Consider the following 18,306-nt stretch of genomic DNA (forward strand, 5'->3'; position numbering starts at 1 on the left):
GCAGTGGAGGCTGTTGGTATGCAGGGCTGGCAGCTTGCTGGTGGGTGGGGAAGCCCACACAGCCTTTATTTTTGTTGCTTGTATCACATGGATGCCACGACAGATGATGTTATCAGATTGATCCCTCCAAGCTATTTCTGCATCAATCTCTGGGTGTGTGTGGCTGAGCCCCTTCCCACACCGAGGGTCCTGCAGGGCTCTGGGCTCCACTTGCCCTCCCCATGCAGGGGGATTTGGTGGGTGCTCCTCACAGGCACCTCCAGCACCACAGGGCTGCTGGGAGCTGCTCTGTCCTCAGAAGCACCCTTTCATCTCTAGAGATGTTTGGGTTTTTTTGCAGGGAGGAAGTGTGTGAAGATGACATTTTGTCAATTAAAAAGTCCTACCTGCTTTGAAGGCCTCCCAAATGTAGGTCATTTATCCTTTTGTACTGGTTCATTTGTATTCATGGGCTTCTCTGAATAACATTTTATTATTCAATTTTAAAAATTGAATTTGGGGCAAATATTATTTCAGTTCTTGGGACGTTGTTGACTGTTCTAACACTCATGGTCCCACCCCACTCCTATTATTTACCTCCTTATTCACATAAGGAAAGTCAGCAAAGTTCAATTAGCAGGATCCAGGTTTTGCTGAAGCTTGGGCCCTCTTTAGCATCTCACTCTGTGCTGTGCACTTACTGTGCCTGGCCACGTCCTGTGGAATGCTGCGCGGAGATGTAGGCTGTAATTACTTCTATAGGCTGCAGGAAATATTTTTCCACTTAATCCCACAGCAGTACTGAGTCACCAGATTTCTGAGAGCAGTGATTATTCGTGCTCAGGTTTAAGGACTGACATTTCTTCATACTCTCCTTTGTTTAGTTTTGCTTTTCCACCTATCATTTTCTTTCCACTTGGGACTTTGTTCTTTCTTTTCTGTGGAGATCCTGGTGATTAAATCCTCGGTGAGGTCACCATGTGTGGGGATGCTGGAAGGGCCATGGGGAGTCCTGAGTCCTTTCTCTTTCCCACTGCATGTGTTTGTTCCTCTGATGTGCTCCTGTTGCTCCTGTGGGTGTGCATAAAGCTCTGGGTGAATGAATAGGCTCTTACACAGCTACGGGGCTTTACTTGCATGTTCAGGGAGGAAATCATTGCTCTAGTTCCATGTGCCTTTGAGTTATGGATTTGGAGAAGGGATGCAGTTTGGATCCAAAGGTGTGAGATTGGGAAGGTAAGAGATGAGAAGTGAATCTTTCTGTGTGGATGCTTTGCACAAGGTGCAAGTGATGGATGGGTTACAGCAAGGTAATTTAGGAGAGAAGCTTGCCGCATGCTGGGTGTAACTGCTGGCTGTGTGCTTGTTTTCCTGAGCAGGTTTCAGCTTCTTTTTAAAGAAAGAGAATAACACTGCATTGCTTTTAATGTAGGGTATACCACAAAATGCCCTAATGTAGCTGTTGCAACATAATCATTCTATCCATATGTATATATATATTTAAAACATTTAAATATATTTATGAAAAATATAGATAAAAATATGTTTCTCAAAGGCCTTCATAAGACCCATCCACAGTCTCTTTGAGTTTGTCCCTGTACTGAGACATGATTGAGGGACATACTGGGGGTTTATTTTTAGCTCTTATATTTGTTTGAATGCAGGTGAAGCATGCCAGGCTCTTTTCTGTCAAGAAATTGAGTTTGTTGCATTTACTCATTTATGTTGTTTTACACCAGTGTCCTCAAACTTGAGTTGTTTTTAGGTGGCATTAGGAGGCTTCTGAGAATCTCAGTGATGGTTCTTCTATGGTGAGGGATAGTGCCAGGCAATCTTAGCACACCAGAAGAATGTGCTGGATGTGTGGGGAGCAAGGTCCTGCAGAGCAAACTGTAACTGTCCTTTTGAAATTAATTTCAGGAGACATGTCTGAAAGTAAGGCCAAGAAGATTGAGATAAAAGATGTCGATGGGCAGACCCTGAGGAAGCTGATTGATTACATCTACACCGCTGAGATCGAGGTCACAGAGGAGAATGTGCAGGTAGGTCTGGTTCAGCAGCTCCTGTGGAGAACCAAGTGAAAAGCTTGAAACTCAAAGGCACAGGTTCTTCAGGGGTGAGGGATCTCCTCAGGCTGCAGAAAGTAAAAGGTTGAGCTTGAAAAGAGCTGCTTCCAGCCTCTGTTTAGTCTTGGGGCACTTTAGTGCTTTCCCCACGCTTCAGTCATGTTGCATTTTGCTTTTGTGTGGAGCTCTTATAACAAGAGCAGGCATTTGCCTTCCAAGAAGCTGTGCTGACTTGTGGGTCAGTCTGTCGAAGGTCAGAATAGACTCAAGCAGTGAGTCAAATGTTTCGAGGCCATGGCAGAGGAATGTGGCTGTTAGTTTTTAAATTCTTCTGGGTAGTTTGAGTTGTTTCATAGAGCTTTGAGTAGAATAGATTGTTCAAATGAGGACATTCTTCCTTTTTTGTGTGTGTGCTCTGTCTTGAATTTCTGAGAGGTAAATATTTGTTCAGAAGTGGAAAGAGTAATTGAAAGGCGGCCTTCAAATAAAGCAGGGTGCTCAGGAATAGTGTTTTTCAGTGTCACGTGGCTGTGGCTGCTGGTAAAGCTCTTTCTTTGACTCTACTTGTATTTGTGGTAAGAAAAAGGCTCTGCACTTAGCCACTGATGCCTGGGAGGGATGCTGAGAGCTTGTGTGTGGACGTGCTTTTCAGTTGGTCTCTTTTGTTTGTAAGTGGCAGTTTGAGCCTGTTGTCTTCCTCGCTTTCACTTGGACATTGCCAGGGGAACAAGTCTCTGTCAGTGATGCTGGAGAGTTTTGTTGACCTAATTAACATGGCAAAATTAGACCGGTTCTGCTTGAAACGAGGTTCTTGCTGTGAACTCTTCTGCTCTGATCCCTCAGGCACACTGCAGGTTCTTGCTGACCTGTTGCTCCTCCTGCAGGAGTTTGGGCAAACCTCTGAGCTAGACCCACTTTGCAGTCCAACCCTTTACCATCCTTCATGACCTAAATCTGTGGGAGCCTTTTCTTGCCCCTTCTGCCCTCTGGTTTTACAAAGGTGGCTGTTAGGTGTGCTCTCAGCTGTGTGGCAGCTGTCACACTGGTAGGAGTGTGGAGCCTGGTTTGCCCTGCAGTGAGGCTGAGGAGACCTTCAAGATCTTCAGTGAGGAGACCTTCAAGGTGCCACTATGGCAAAGGAGCTGAGACTCAAACCCAGCCGTGGCTGGCTTGGCCCGGCCGTCTGCTGTGTGACCCCCATCAGGGTCACCAGGAGCTGACACAACATCACTCACTGGGGCACTGGGGTGGAGCTCCTTGCACCTCTGGGATCTCCCACTGCTGGAGGAGAAATGACATTTACACACCCTCAGGCTGGTCCCTGTTTCTGTGGGAAATGTGGAGGCTGTATCCATGTGCCTTGTGAAAGGTGTGCTTTCCTTCCACACTGCTGGGCATTGGGTGCTCCAGAAGGTCCCACTTGGCACGTGGCATGTGCAGAGCTTGGGATCCCATCTGCTGAGCCTGCAGCACTGATGGGGCAGTGACTTCAGCTGCATTCCCAGGGGAGTGTTTGGGTGCTCCAGCTGCACCTGGGTGTAACCAGTGCTGTGGGAGCTGGAGCAGACTGGAGAGGCAGCTCTGTCCTGCCCAGAAGGTCTGTGAAAAGTCCAGGTGTTGCCTTTCCTGAGCAATTAGACAGCCGTCTTTTCTAGTAAAACATAACCAAACCCTGCCTTCTGTGACCCAGGGAGTTAAAGTAGATCCCTGGCTACATTTTGGCTTTCATCTCTCAGACAGTAAGATGAAAAAATATAAGTTTTGCATACTAAGTGTTTTTTCCCAATCTAGTAAAGCAGGTCCTTTTACTGCTGCATTTATTTCAATATCCCCTTTGTGATTAACTCTTCAGGCTTGAGGTAAATTAATTCATAGGAGCTAAGAAATGAAGCTGATCTACTGCAAGATTAACTGACTAGTTTAAATTTTATTACATGTTTAAAGTGTTCATGCTGAAAATGTTTTATGGAATTTAATATAATTGTGTTATGAAACCAGTAGAAAGAGTAATTTCCATCCTGTCTCTGAGTGTTTCACTCTGAACAAAATGCCATAAAGAGGTTAATATTCACCTCCAGCCACAAGAAGAAAAGGTTACAGAGGTGAATATTCTGTGATTTGTTGGAAAGCTTCACATGACGTGAAGGCTAAAAACAACAAAAATGAAGCTCCTTGTAGTCTCTTGTCTGAATTAGCAGTGCCAGTGTTAGAAAGAAGTGAGGTTTGGTCCCTTGCATCATCACATCCTCCTGCTGTGCAGCTTTGAGTCATCCATCCATCCATCCATCTGGAAGGACACCTCAGTAGTGCCTGTCTGTGCTGTTTCAGTGATGTTTCTTTGCAGCCCTGCTTGAGCACAGTGAAATTTCCTTTTTTCCCAGCAGGTATCTCCTGAGCTCTCCCATTTCCTTGTCACATGTTCTGATTCTCTAGCTGGGCAAGGGTGCTTTTTTAAAGGAGTTCTTCAGACTTTCTCAGTAGCTGGAAGATGCAGTTTCTGAGTACAGATGCCAGGTAATATCACTGTAAAAATTATGAAAAAAAAATAATAATTGCTTAGTGACATTAACTGAGCAGATGCAGCCAAGGTATCAAAACTTGTGAATAAATGAAATGACACTATCTTGTCAGTGACAAAAATAAGATGACAGCAGGATAGAAATGAGAAGAAGATGAACATCAAAGGTATCATGGAGTGCAGAATGAATGTTCCTAAGTGTGTTTGAATGCTGAGCAGTGCCCAGTCCTTCACAACAAGAAGCATTTTAACAACTTCTTTTGTTGTTTCCTTTCTAAAAGAAACCTCTATTTTTTTTTGGCTCTTATAGGCCTGGTATGGGCTCAGGAAGGTGAGACTCTTTTTCTAAGCACGTATTTCTGTAGCTGATTGTGCAACAAAATGACACAGTGTCTTTTGTTTTGTTTTTTATATAAGGAAGGATATGTGTACAAGGAGCCAAGCCTTTACGGTCAGTTCCAGTCGTCATCTAGGTAGTGCATTCCTGGGGGTATTCATCCAATTCCTTCTCAAGATTATGTCCCAAATGTGCAGGCAAAGGGGATTTTCAGCTCATCCTGAGCCCATGTGGAAGGAATACTCTCTTCTAACCCTGCTGGGGTACATGGGTGAGATTTACCCCAACAAATGCAATCCTGCTTTATCTATTGGAACGTCATTCTTAAGGTGGGATTTCAAGGCAGTAGAGATGCAGCAGTAGGAAGGCCCAGGGATGATGGATGATAGAGAAGTTTTACCTGTGAACATGTATTTGGGATTAAGCCTCCCACTTGTTTAGAAGGCATGTTGCAGAGACAGAATTTCTGTCTTTATTGCAGTCGTGTTGTAGTTTCAGGAAAATCCATCTTGGGATTTCTACACCTGCTGCCTTCTGGTGTTTCTCTTCTCTTCCATCCCACATCAAGGTTGGTTGTAAATTTTGATATGCATGATATAAAGAACTCATTCATTTGAAGGTGGAGCTTGATACATGTATTTAGAAGGAATGTGTATCATGCAGTTTGACACGCAGTAAAAGGAAGGAATACTAAAGTGAGTGTCTTTGGGAACTTCACAGATGCTCAGGTTCCTGGGTTGATCTCAGTGGAAATCATAAACACACATCAGAGCACAGGGTCTGCTGCTCTCTACATGTATGGGGTAGCTGGTGCTTTTTACATATCAATCACCTGAATTTTTCAATTAGGTCTTGATTTTGCAGCTGAAGTGGTGACATTGCTGCCTGCTTTCCAACTTTCGTATCAAACCTGCCAGCTCAGTGATGGAGAAGCTCTGCATGGTGCCCTTGGGCAGAGCTGAATGAAGAGATTTGGGAACAGGCCTCTCCCTGTCCTAGGCAGAGAAAACACCTGGACCTCTGGCTCTAGGCACTGAATACAGTCCCTCCTTAGTGTGTCCCAACCAGCCCCACCAGTGACACTTCATTACTGGCAGGCAGCCTGAGAATTGCCCTCCCAATTGAGAAAGTCATTCAGGTTGTAATGATTCCCTGGAAAAAGTCCTGATTGACCTGATTTCACAATTAAATTGTTGGGAATGATATGCCATGGACCACATGTGTGAGGTGTCCTTGTGTACTGCCACAGTTTGAGATATGGCTCGTACACAGAGAACAAAATCTGAAATCGGCTGTCTGGAGGAAGTAGATATTGAACCTGTCAGCTTTGCAGGTACAGTAATTGTCATAAAGACTGTCTCAAGAAAAGAGGAAAAAAGCTTTGCTAGGAGCTGCAATATTTCTGTTTCAGAAGTGCTTCTGCACCTCAGCTTTCCCTGCTCACTTAGGAGATCACAACAAAGAAAGAGAGTTCTCTGACAAGTGCAGTTTTGATGATAAAGGGTTTATAAATGGGGTCAGTCCATCTCTCTTCCCCGTGTTCAGTCCAAAATCTGCAGCTGTAGTACATGCAAGCCCAGGGTGAGTCAGAGCACCTTTCAGCAATAAATTAGGGCTGTGTTCCTCCCTGGAACCAAAACCCCTTGCCATGCATCTCCCTGGGGTGCAGGGGTCCCTGGTCCATTGCAGGGCTGACTCCTCTGGGTTGGGGGCCCTTTGTTAAACCTATAGGAAGTATTTTAAAATGGCTTGGTCTAATAGAAAACTGAGGAGGAACTTGTGGATGTGGCACCAGAGCACTGTGTTGCACCTGATGCATGTGTTCACATTTTTTATTTCACTGTTTAACCAGGGGATGATGTGTCTGAAGTTGGAGAAGGCAGCTCAGGAGGGAAGTAGCCAGTTCCCATTTTTTCTCTCATCTCAACATCCTTTGTCTGTCTCCTTCTCCTGACAAGGTTTTTGACTCCCTGATGCTGTCACACCTTCCTCTGTCTGGGCTCTTTTACCTCAGGTGGAACATTTAAGTGGAGGTATTGTTGTTCAGCCCATGTGCTGCCTGGGAGCAGCTGGGGTGTGACAAAGCCTAATTGCCACCCTTGCACTCAAAAGCCACATTACGCTAATGTAGTTTTATCTCCACTGTTTGTGCTGTTTAGAGCAGCTTGTTTAAAACTGAGTATTTTACCTGCCTTGCAAACACAAAATACATTTGTTTCTCTGGTCACAGGTTCCCCTGGGTGGGTGCCTGGGAGCTGTCTCCCTGTTTGGGCAGATGTGCAGTCCCAGCTGTGGCCCTGGATGTACAGCTCAGGCTTAAAGCCAGTACTTTTACTTGGCTTCCAATTTGACCAAATTGCCAAAGCTGCTTATAAGCTTTATTACATCCTCTGCCTAGGGGAAATGCTCCTTTCCCAGTTTTGCAGAGCAGGAATGATGCAAGTTAACTGTTGGCCAAGGCTACCTGTAAGGCTCTGTCACAGTAGGGAATTAACCCCAGCATCTGCAGTCCAGCATTAATGAATGAACCTTATATATACAGAGCACTTTTGGCTGAAAGATGTTTCTAGCTTAGAGACATCAAAGGTCTACAGAAGTAATTGCACAGGCAATGTTGTGTAAAACTTGAAATTTGTGTGGAGTCTTCAGAGCACAGCTAGTGAACTAGATGTTATATGTATATATAGATATATATATATATACAGACACACATCCCATAGATGAGGTTCTGGACATAAATTAAGCAAAGCAGTCAGTCTCAGTAGTAATAGCAGATGATTTTGACATAGTTTCAAAAAATGAGTGGGTTTTGATCTGGAGGCAGATCTGGTAGAGAAGCCAGTTCTCACTAAATCGTTCACGGCTGTTGGAGTTCAAATATTAAGAGTCAAATCCAGACCCATGTGAGTAACTTTCCTGGATATTAATGGGGTTGCAGTTTGGTCCTGCTGCATGTTTAGGCAGGGCATTTCCTCTTGTTATTTCTAAAGGAAACAGACTTTGTTCTCACGGAAATCCTTTGCTTGCTTTTTGCCTTCCCTGGTAAAAACAAGATGAGTATTGAGACATTCAGCTGGGAGGTAAGAAAGAGAAAATCCCCTCATCTCTTGATAGGCTTTTTATATCCCATTTCTGAGAAGTGTTGTATGATGATAATGCCCCTTTCCTGAAGGTTGAAGTGGTGTAAGGCTCCTTCTGCACTGCCTCTCAAGCCAGCACAGGCCATAACAGCAGCACTGGTTTGTCCAGGGGCTGGTGCATGTGGTGATGGTAGTGAGTTCCTTTTGGTCTGGAGGCAACATCCCAGACCCTGGAGGTAAGCAGCCCACTGGACTGGCAGGCATGCATCCTGGATGGATGGGGGTGCCCAGAGGAGGCCCTGGCTGGTCTGTAGCCAGAGATGGCTTGCATGGAGCCATCAAAGCCCTTAGGTAGCTCAGCTGTTCAGAAATGCTTCAGTTAGAAAGAAAGTGGTTCACAGGTTTCAAAATCCTAGAGCATTACTATCTTGACTTAATCAAAGCCACGAACTAATCTGCTCCTGGCATCAAGAGGCTTGGGCTAAAACAGGCTCCTGGGTTAATTGACTTCTCTTTTTATTGTTGCCTGTTGGGGTGGCTGCTTGGCAGCAGTCAGCCACTACCACTGGGCTGGAGTGGAACACATCAGTTGCTTAGAAAGACCTGGAGCAGGTTGTGTGTCCTGCCCTGGTGTGGAATGGGATTGTGTTGGCAAGGACAGGGAGGGAACATCTTAATCCCTTTGCTGCCATCAGGATCCAGGGAGGTGAATGCTGTTAACCTATTTGGTTTGTTTAACAGCTGCTTATTTTTTTGGAGTTGGCAATAATTTTTCAGAAATGTGTGCTCAGATGGTGAGCACAGATGCCCAGTTGGAAGGACATGTGTGAGGCAGCCAGAGCTACAAAAGAACTGGAATAAGACACGTCTGCAGCTGCTGTTGGATGTAAGAGAGGAAGTAGCTGATGTCACGGGCTGTAATGTCCTGATGGACTTTGTTTTCTACTTCCTGTCCTTCTCACTGGCCTCAAAGGTGTTTTTTCCCAGCAGATGTCACATTTGTCATCCATTTCTGTCTCCTTTTTCTGTGCTTAGTTTTGGATGTACAAAGCAATACCTCATTTTTAGATGCAGCCATGATCCACAAGTGTCTCCAGCATTTTGTGTCAGTGTAAATGAGAGCTGCTAATTTGAATAGTTGGACCTGTCTTTCCCAAGTGCCTTGCTGTTACCAAAACCTGCTTGAGCTTCTGAGAAATTACATGACTATTTGGGCACCCTACTCACAAGCCAGTAAGGTTTTGGAAGTAACAAAGTCCAGGGTTTTAAGGACTGATAGACTGCTATGGGCTTTGAATCTGATGGCAATACTTATAAATAATATAAAGCCCTTTGTGGGGAAAAAAAATAAATCTGTGTGCAGGACCTACCTGCAGCAAAGCCAGAAATTCAGGAGCATCTGTGGTTGCTTCTGGCTTGTCCTCACTTTGTTTTGAGGTCTTGTGGGGAGAAGCTGTGAGAGCAATTCCACTTATAGCCCAGTGTAGGATAGCCATTTCCATGTCTCTGAGCATGAACAGGCATCTTCTGCATAGATGGGTAGAGCTAAGACTTGAACTTTCCTTCTCATGGCCCCACAGGGTTGTGTCCCTGTCTGAAGGGGAATTGCCTCCAATTTGTGCAAGCTGTGAACCACTCCTTGTTGCTCACTTTCGTTCCCCTCTTGTGCCTTTGCAGGTTTTGTTGCCAGCTGCTAGTTTATTGCAACTGATGGATGTTAGAAAAAACTGCTGTGACTTCCTTCAGTCCCAGCTGCATCCCACGAACTGCCTTGGCATCCGCGCTTTTGCCGACGTGCACGCCTGCACCGAGCTGCTGCAGCAGGCCAACGCCTACGCAGGTGAGGGGAGGGGAGGGGGTCTGTGTGTGGAGCTGACCCTGCCTCCAGCTTCAGCAGCCCCTGGGCTCAGCACCTTGGTGTCTTCAGACTTCTGGTATTAGAACAGGAAGGGAGCACTTTATTTGGTTCTGGACTTAGAACTTGTGATGCTGCAAGTTGTGAAATGTGTTTTGCTCACAGGGGAGAAGGTAAAAAAGCCTTAGAAGGTAAAAAAGCCTGATCCTCTGGATCTCAGCTCACTAAACAGTTCCTGAGTGTGATCCTAGCAAGCTCTTGGTCTGCCTGTGGAACAGCTTGGTGTTGGTGTGCTGGTGTCCTCCCCATGGACCCTGCCCTGGGAGAGCAGGAGGCACTGCTGGGCATTTCCATTGTGGGAATAAATGGCACTGGGCAAAATTAATTCCTGTGGCTGGATGTTGGAACACTCAGCTAGAACTGCCTTGCAGTCTGAGGCTCTGATCTGTGCAGCAATGGCCCCTTACCCCCAGGGAGCATAGGCTCATGTTTCCTTGGGAGTGGATGTGTTTGGTTGCAATAAGTAGGTGTAGGCAATGGCTTTCAGCATTTCTCCTCTACACTGTAAATGTAAAGCTTTTTCAGCCAGCCCCAAGCTCTGAATTCCCAAGCACTTTCCAGTCTCCTCCAGCAGAGCTGCTCTTGACCTCTGCTTGGGAGAAGCTGATAGTTCTCTCCCAGTTTGTTTTTCTGTTTTCTGATAATTTGTATAGCAACACATATACCTGCTGTCTCCCAGAGCACCTGCTCTGTCCTGCAACATTTTCCTTTTTAACAATTTTGTCCTTAATTGGACCATAAGTAGGCTCAGTGGAATAAAAGTGTATCCACTGAGTCCTCCCCTATTCTCCTGCAAATAAAACTAAAACTTTCTCAGCTGCTCTAGCTGTATTATCCCCTGGAGAAAAAGGTACCCTGGAAGGAATGGTTAATTGTATAAAAGCTTGCTTGTAATATCTCATTATCCTTGTTTCCAGGCCCTGTTTAATCTTTAACCCAACAAGCAGTGCATTCACTGTATATTTATTTGGTTGTTTGGCAATTAGAAGGTCTGCTTTGTTGTTTTATTGGCCTTCATAAGTCCCAGTTAGTACAGCAGCCCATGTAATGTTAATGGAACTCCATTAATAAAAATGCCATTAAAATTCTTTTCACTATGTTGTTTATGTAACAATCTTAAATCAAGACAGAGGTCCCCAAGCTCAAGAGTCCATGCATGCATGAGCTGTTACTTGAGAAATGCTGAGTTCTGGCCAATGGATAACTTTAGTAGGTGAAGGAGCCTTCTTGATGCAGGCACTAGTTCCTTTATTAAAATCAGTAAATATTCTTACTTGCTTCCAGCTAATAACAAGAGATCAAATGCCTTTCTGCTGCCAGAAAAAGTCTAGAATGAATGAATATGAGATTTTGCCCAGAGGTCAGAATGCATCCAGCTTATTGTATGGGGACTGTTTCCTGCCTCTTAAGTGTTTAAGGCAAAAAGTGTTCATTAGATCATATATATATATATATATATATATATATATATTTCCAGCATAACAGAGTATAACACTTTATCCACATGCTGCTATTTTTAATCAGAGCCTTTGGCTTAGCTGTGGGGTTTTGGTCCTCAGTAGGGCAAGGAGGGTCTGTGACTGGGGAGTCCAAGTCCAGAGTCCAACTCTGCAGCATCAGCTTTGGTGAGGGGCTGTTCAGGAGCTCCAAAAAGCTTCTGCCTGGAAGTTACACCAGCTCATGTGCCTGTGGTGCTGCTGTTTGTCAGGCAAAGCACTGCAGATGTGAAAACTCGAGGCAGACAGAGCTCTTTGGATACAGGAGTCTGAGCTGCTCAAAGCTACAGAATTAGAACCTGAAAGAAGCTGCTTCAGATAAAGTGTCTGAGATTCATGTTTCTGTTATTCAGCCAAAGATAAATGGGACTTAGCAAATGACAGGTGAGATTAAATTGGCGGTATATGTAAGAAATTCTTGCAAAACCAAAATTGCTGCAACTGACTAATGACATATTTGACCTAGAAATTATTTTTTAGGAAGTGATTATTTTGTGTGCCTTTTGGCTAGATATAAAGCTTGACAGATTTGATGATGTTCAGGCATAATTCCTCCAGTTTGAGGTTCTATTCAGTGATGTGCTTTTTATTTTAAAGTGGCTCCCAGAGTATGGAGGGATCTGGAGACAAAAAAGGGAGAAATAGAAGTTTGTACAATTGCAGGCTTAAGTGGAAAGGGGAAAACTGGGAAGGTGCATGCTGAAGTGGCCAGGTTATTTACTACTTTAGACATTTGCCCTTGTCTCAATTGCCACTTTTAACTGTATTTGCCACTGGAATATTCTCAGTGGTTTTTCAGAAAGTTTAGTATCATTTATAAAAGTATTTCATGCTGCTTGAAATAACATCAGGTTTCTTTATCCTGCTCTGAGGGTGGTTTCTGTCTGTGTTCCACTCGCAGCTGCTGTGGGTCTGTCTTGGGTGCTCAGAGCTGTGGCAAGAGCTGTTCTCTGAATTCTGTGGTGCTTCCACTGACTGAAAACATGGATTTCATTATAATTTTCTGTTCCCCCTTTTCATTTGTTGAACAGAGCAGCATTTCCCTGAGGTGATGCTAGGAGAAGAATTTCTTAGCCTTAGTCTGGACCAGGTTTGCAGTTTAATATCAAGTGACAAGCTCACAGTCTCCTCTGAAGAAAAGGTACAGTAAATTGTATAGCAAGAGTGAATGTAAGAATGCTGGAATGTTTCTAGATCTTACACCAGGAACTGTTATCATGATATGCTCCTTAGGGGCCATTCTCCAACAGAGATCATGTGGAAAGGAAAATTAAAATAATGTGAATCCTAAAAACACATAAAAATGACCTTCACTTGGTTGTTCTTTGCAGGAAGTTATGACTCTCAGATCCATATCACTCCAAAACCCCTGGGGCTCAGAACCAACTACTTTCTCTCTCTGGAAAACTAGGAAACTCCTATCTGTTGTTGTGTAAAGCATTTAATACCTGCTGTAAGACCTCAAAAAAAAAAAAAAAAAAGGAATTCCATTAGGCCAGGGAGGAATACTGGCTTCTGTTGCATGTTGTATAGAAGAACAAAAGCAAAAGGAACCAAAAAGGAACAAAAATAAGGGAACCAAAAGGAAGGAAGGAAATGTTTTTCTAGCATCTTCAGTGTATTTAATGAAAGAGGGGGGGAAAAGGCACTGGTTGATATTGTTTTTGTGGTTGAAACATTCAGTGCCCCTTGTGTAGTCTGGAGTCCTGGGGAGGAGGGTGACCAGTGTTTATGGTGCTTGGTGAACTCCAGCCCCATTCTGTAATCTGAGCTTCTTGTATGACCTGCTGCAGATTTCTGGGAACAGGCATGTGCCTCCAGTCCTTCAGCTCATCTCCAAATTGTCACTGTGGGGAGATTGCTGAGTCATTGAATCATTAAGGTTGGAAAAGTAATTTAAGATCATTGAGTCCAACCACTAACCCAGCACTGCCAGGGCCACCACTAAACCATGTACCTAAATTTAAATGGTCACTTTTAAGAGGCTGCAGGAGAGCTTGAGGATCGTGTGATCTGTAACTTCAGGGCCCTTTTTGGATGCCTGTGTTTGGGTGGGCTGAAGCTGGACCTGGGTATGGAGGTGCTGCTGGCTGGGCTGCCCATCCTCATGTGTGCTCTCCTCCTGCTCAGCCCCTCTGGGCTGCAGACACGCAGGTGCTTGGGCCCAGAGGGACTGTGAAAGTCACCAGGAGTCCTGTTCCATGTGAGGTGTGGACACAGGGATGCTCCCTGCTGATCCTGAGCCAGCAAACTCAGAGGCTCCGGGCGCGTTTCCGCGGGCGTGGGGCTGGCGGGGGCTGCGAGGTGCTGCTGGGCCAGGGCCAGGAAGGGAAACAGCAAATAGCATGAACTCACAGCAGAATCTCTCTGCCTGAGCCAAGCAGCCTGCAAAGGGAAGTGCAAGTTTAGTAACCACTTTTTTTCCAGTCCTGTGCAGCATTGTTCAAAAGCTTTTATTGGCCTTGCGCCCAGGGGAATCAAAATGCTCCTTCCCTCATCTGAGCTTTACACAATCAAATCCAGTATTTCTTTAGCTGGCTGTAAAAAAACTTGTAAAAGAAAAGATTGTTGAGAATGCAAGGCAGTAGCAGGAAATGTAAGCATAAGCTGCACATTCAAAACAAAAGATCTGAATAACAGGAGAGAGGCAGAAAATGGGAGTGGAACATAAATGTGAAATGTGCTGGAGTTCAAAGAAATGCTGGAAATTGAGGACAGACTTGTAGGCTGCTGTTTCATGTTAACTTCATGACAGACAAGCCATTTTCCTCACTTTTAATCTTTCTATCTGCTAATGTTGATATATATTATAAGACAAAGTATATAAAAGTATATATGTGCGTATACCAGTCTGTGCATACACACGTACATCTGTGTGTATGCATGTGCAAAATACTTCAAAAATCTGGCAGCTTAATTGTCACAGCCAGATTTCACAAGGAGTCTCATTCCTCTTCTTGCTGTGTCTCATACATGTACTGTACCTGTGAGCCCCAGAGCATTTCCATCCCTGTATCACTGGGAGGTGTTAGAGCCAAGTCCTGCCAGGATCAGGGAGGGAGAATTGCCCTTGGAATGCCTCAGGAATTTGTGTGTTCTTCCCTTCCTTTGCCACCCTGCAACTAATACCAATTGGCCTAATAAAATATATCTTCACCAATTTTGGCTTATTTATACCCCTAGGCCATCAGAATGACAAAAATTCTCTGCTAGCACAGAAATCTAATTGTAAAGTGGTGACAGCATTTCCTCATCACTCAAAGATTCTTCCCCTTTTTCCTTTCTCTTCTGTCCCCCTTGTTGTAGCAGCCTTTGCAGTTACACAGGTTCTTTCAGAATAGGGCAGAGGTTTGCTGTCCCTGCTTGCTCTTTTTGCTATAGCTGAATAGGGTACCTGGAAGAGTTTTATTAATGTTTTCTGTACCTGACCTAATTGTCTGTTTTTACTGTTTGCAAGCTAAAAAAAAACAACATATAAAAATAATAATTATTTGTTAGTTACTAAAGATGTATGAAGTGGGGAGGACTTGAGAATGGTCTTCTGGCAACTCAGGACAGTGGCTAAAGAAATTTTTTAAAGGGTTGAGGTTTTTGGATTGGGGATTCTACACAGAGTCTGGTAATTGATTCATTGTCTCATGCTGCTGACATGTAGCAGAAGCTGATGCAAGGTTTAGTTCTCACTCTTGGGAGTCTCTAACAAATGGATTTTTGGCTGAAGAGACTGGGAAAACATCTGGGCTTGCTCTTTCCTTAGGCAGTATGCAGAGAGGGGATGTTCCAGGCTTTTACCCTTCTGCTCCTTAGAGTGGGAAATTTACTTCTCCCAAGCTCAGGACCGCTCCTGCAGCCAGGCAGGTGCCAGCTGCTGTATCAGTCTGTGCCTCAGCTCTAAATCAATCTGTGTGGGCAACTGCTTTGTCCATCCCACCCTGGCAGCAGGTCCTGCCTGGCTGGAGAGTCACAGGAGAGCAGCAGCAGCTGCTCAGGGTCTGCAGCGGGCACGGTGTGTGGAGGGAGGGCACGGCAGGACTGGAAACAGATGTGGCCTTTAAATAGAGATATTGCTGTCTTGGATTAAAGCCTTTTTTCCCCCTTCTCTGAAATTAGGAATCAGAGCCAATAGAAGGTGCCAGACTCTGACTTTTTTTTAAAAAAAGTTATTTTTAGAGTAGGCACAGCAGGGAAGCATCAGTGCTTGCCTAACTCAGGAGTGGACTCCAGCACTGAGGAAGCAGCTTATTCCTAGTGCCTTACCTTCCTTTAGACTTTTTCACTGTCCTCCTGGCCTGTAGCTGGGCATGTCCCAGCCCTGTGACCTGTTCTGCAGCTCAGCCTTTGTGCAGAAGAGGTTAATGAAAAGCCTGTTTGTCGGCTAAACATTTGCTTTACCCTCCTTCCACACTCATTTGCAAGTAAAAAAATCTCACAACAATCCAGTTTCTACTTTAAAGGCCTCATAGCCAAAGTTAAAATGTTTGTTTGTTTATTTATTTTAATTTTAAAATACTTAAAGGCTCTGCAGTAGTTATTCTCCTCAGCACTTGCTGTGGTTTGATTACACCATTCCCTGTTGTGTTGCTTAAATCCTCCTTGCAGTGTCCTGAATTCCAAACAGTTCAGCAGGAACTTTGTTGGCACAGGAAATCAGGCTGGTGCTTTACTGCATTTTAAAAGTATATTGTTTATCCTAAGAGGAAGAAACCCCTTCCTGCTCTGCATCTCCTTCATGGCAGGATGTGTCTGCCAAGGCCTCCTGCAAATACACTTACCAGCAACAACTGGGGACTGAAAGATGGTGCCCTCCTTTTTGGTTGATTTTGTCAAATTAGTGATCTTGGACCAAACAAAATGGTTTCTTGGGGAGTGATGTGAGGGATGGAAAAAAGAAATAATTATCTGTGCAAATTGGCCTGACCGTTTGGTGACCCCAGAGGGAAGCTGAAACCAAGGGTGCTTGCCTGGCATGCTGGAGGGAAGGGCCAGGGATGCTTTTGGGGGAAGCACAGTACAGGCAGAGTCTCTGCTCAGCCCCCCTGAGTAACTGGGCAGTGAGAAGGCTTGGGGAGTGTTGCCTGTAGATGTTATGTGTAGAGTTACGTGTCAGAATTTAATTCTCTCTCTGTGGGGAAACTCCACTGCAGTGATCCAGATCCTGCTGTGCAGCATCTGAGACTGCATCAGCCCCTCTTCCTGCCTTGCTGGGTGTTTCAGGAAGCCTTTCCCACTCCTAGTGACATTTTTAGGCCTTTCTTTTGTGAGTGAGGCTCACAGTTATATAAGCACATGCATATTCATACAGGAGCCCACATAGGACGCTTCTCCTGTGCCTGTGCGTCGCCAGGGCTCTGCCCATGGGGCTGTTTGTGAGCACTTCGTCATGGACTCCAGCTCTGGATGCTTATCTCAACCAGTTGGATCTGGAAGTAAAACTAGATTTTGGTTTAGACCAGAAGCCCAGTGTGCCCTTGTTCCCCAGCTGGAATATCTGAGTATTTTTAGCAGTGAAATGCACGCAGTGCAGAGGCTCCATGGCTGCAGGCAGGGCTTGCCCTGAGTGTCTGGGGAACTTGTCCTCAAGACTTCTTGGTTTCTGGGGGCTGGTGGAGCTGGGGCAGTGATTAAATATGAGCATAGTGACTTTACTGTGTAGCCAGGCTCCTGGAGGAGGGAGATCTCTGTTATCAGGAGTAATTGTTGTGGCTGATTTCATGAATGCCCAGTGCAAATGTCAGCAGGCTCATTAAGTTTCCTGGCTGCCTTCCAGTACTAATGTCCAAGAGGTATATGATTGTTCTGGACATGCACTTAGCTCTGGGAGTGATACAGCACATCTAGAAGCTGCTTGTTAACATGTGTGGTCAGCTCAGCTCTTTGCTACAGTGCTGCTCTGTGCAGTCACAGCTTCTTCATCTGTTTGATAGAGATCTTGCACCCCCTTCCTTCGATGCTCTAAAATCACCATGCTTCTGATTTTGGGTGGGTAACTCTGCAAGGAAGTTCTCTTTTCCCCATTTAATTGTACTTTATCTGTGTAGGTCTTTGAAGCAGTTATCTCTTGGATAAATTATGAGAAGGAATCTCGCTTAGAGCACATGGCTAAGCTGATGGAGCATGTTCGCCTGCCCCTTTTGCCCAGAGATTACCTGGTACAGGTTAGTCTGCTAAAAAGTCATTAATAATTGCACTTAAGCTGCTGGTTGCTCCTTAATCAGTGGCTTGGCTGTTTGTGTCTGAGACAGGTAATTTGGTCTGTTGCTGAGTCTGTAAACAGAAGAATAAAAGCAAAAACTGAGTGGACTCTGAAATCAGTGTGTGCTCCAGGAGCCTTCTTGTAAATGGGACCCCTGCTCTGCCAGGAATGCTGAAAGCAGAGCTCCTGCCCTTTTAGGGGAGACATTGATAAGTTAATATCTCGTGATTTTTCATCCTGAAAATACTGAAGTGGTGGTGTTGTTACAAGCTCATGCAGCTTTTTTATCTCATGCACAGGCAAAACATCATAATGGAAACACATAATGTATGATAATTTTGGTTTACGACATGTACTGTGCATACATATGGATCTGTGTGGCTGGCAGGGAAGGCACTCTGACTCAGTCTGACTTGGAGATTGTTCTTCATAAATTAATTCCTGGGATCTGGGCCTAGATAATGAGCTGAGAATTCCCAAAGAAGGGTTGGCATATGGGCTCTTTGACTATTGTGCTTTTATCATCTGTCTAAAAAAAATCAATACAATTGGTATAAAATTGGTATTCACAAGATGAACCCATCATCGTTTTGGTTTTCTTTCATCTGTAGCTTCTGAGGGAATAAAAGATACTGCCTCTCCTTAAAAATTCTGATTCAGATAAAAGAAATTGCTTACTTTGCATCCAGACTCCTGGTGAATTCTCCTCTGCTGCATCAAGT

At 44.6% G+C, this 18,306-nt stretch overlaps 1 protein-coding gene across 1 annotated transcript in view; it reads left to right on the plus strand.

The window, feature by feature from the left end:
* KLHL3 (kelch like family member 3) overlaps positions 1-18,306 on the plus strand; it is a 48,188-nt gene that overhangs the window by 14,109 nt on the left and 15,773 nt on the right. Inside the window, exons 4-7 of the mRNA XM_058848739.1 lie at positions 1,900-2,021; positions 9,658-9,820; positions 12,423-12,532; positions 17,430-17,546. Coding sequence (XP_058704722.1) covers positions 1,900-2,021; positions 9,658-9,820; positions 12,423-12,532; positions 17,430-17,546 — 512 coding nt within the window. The remainder of the gene's footprint in view (positions 1-1,899; positions 2,022-9,657; positions 9,821-12,422; positions 12,533-17,429; positions 17,547-18,306) is intronic.

Source organism: Poecile atricapillus, chromosome 13, assembly GCF_030490865.1.
Source record: "Poecile atricapillus isolate bPoeAtr1 chromosome 13, bPoeAtr1.hap1, whole genome shotgun sequence".
Lineage (NCBI taxonomy): Eukaryota > Metazoa > Chordata > Aves > Passeriformes > Paridae > Poecile > Poecile atricapillus.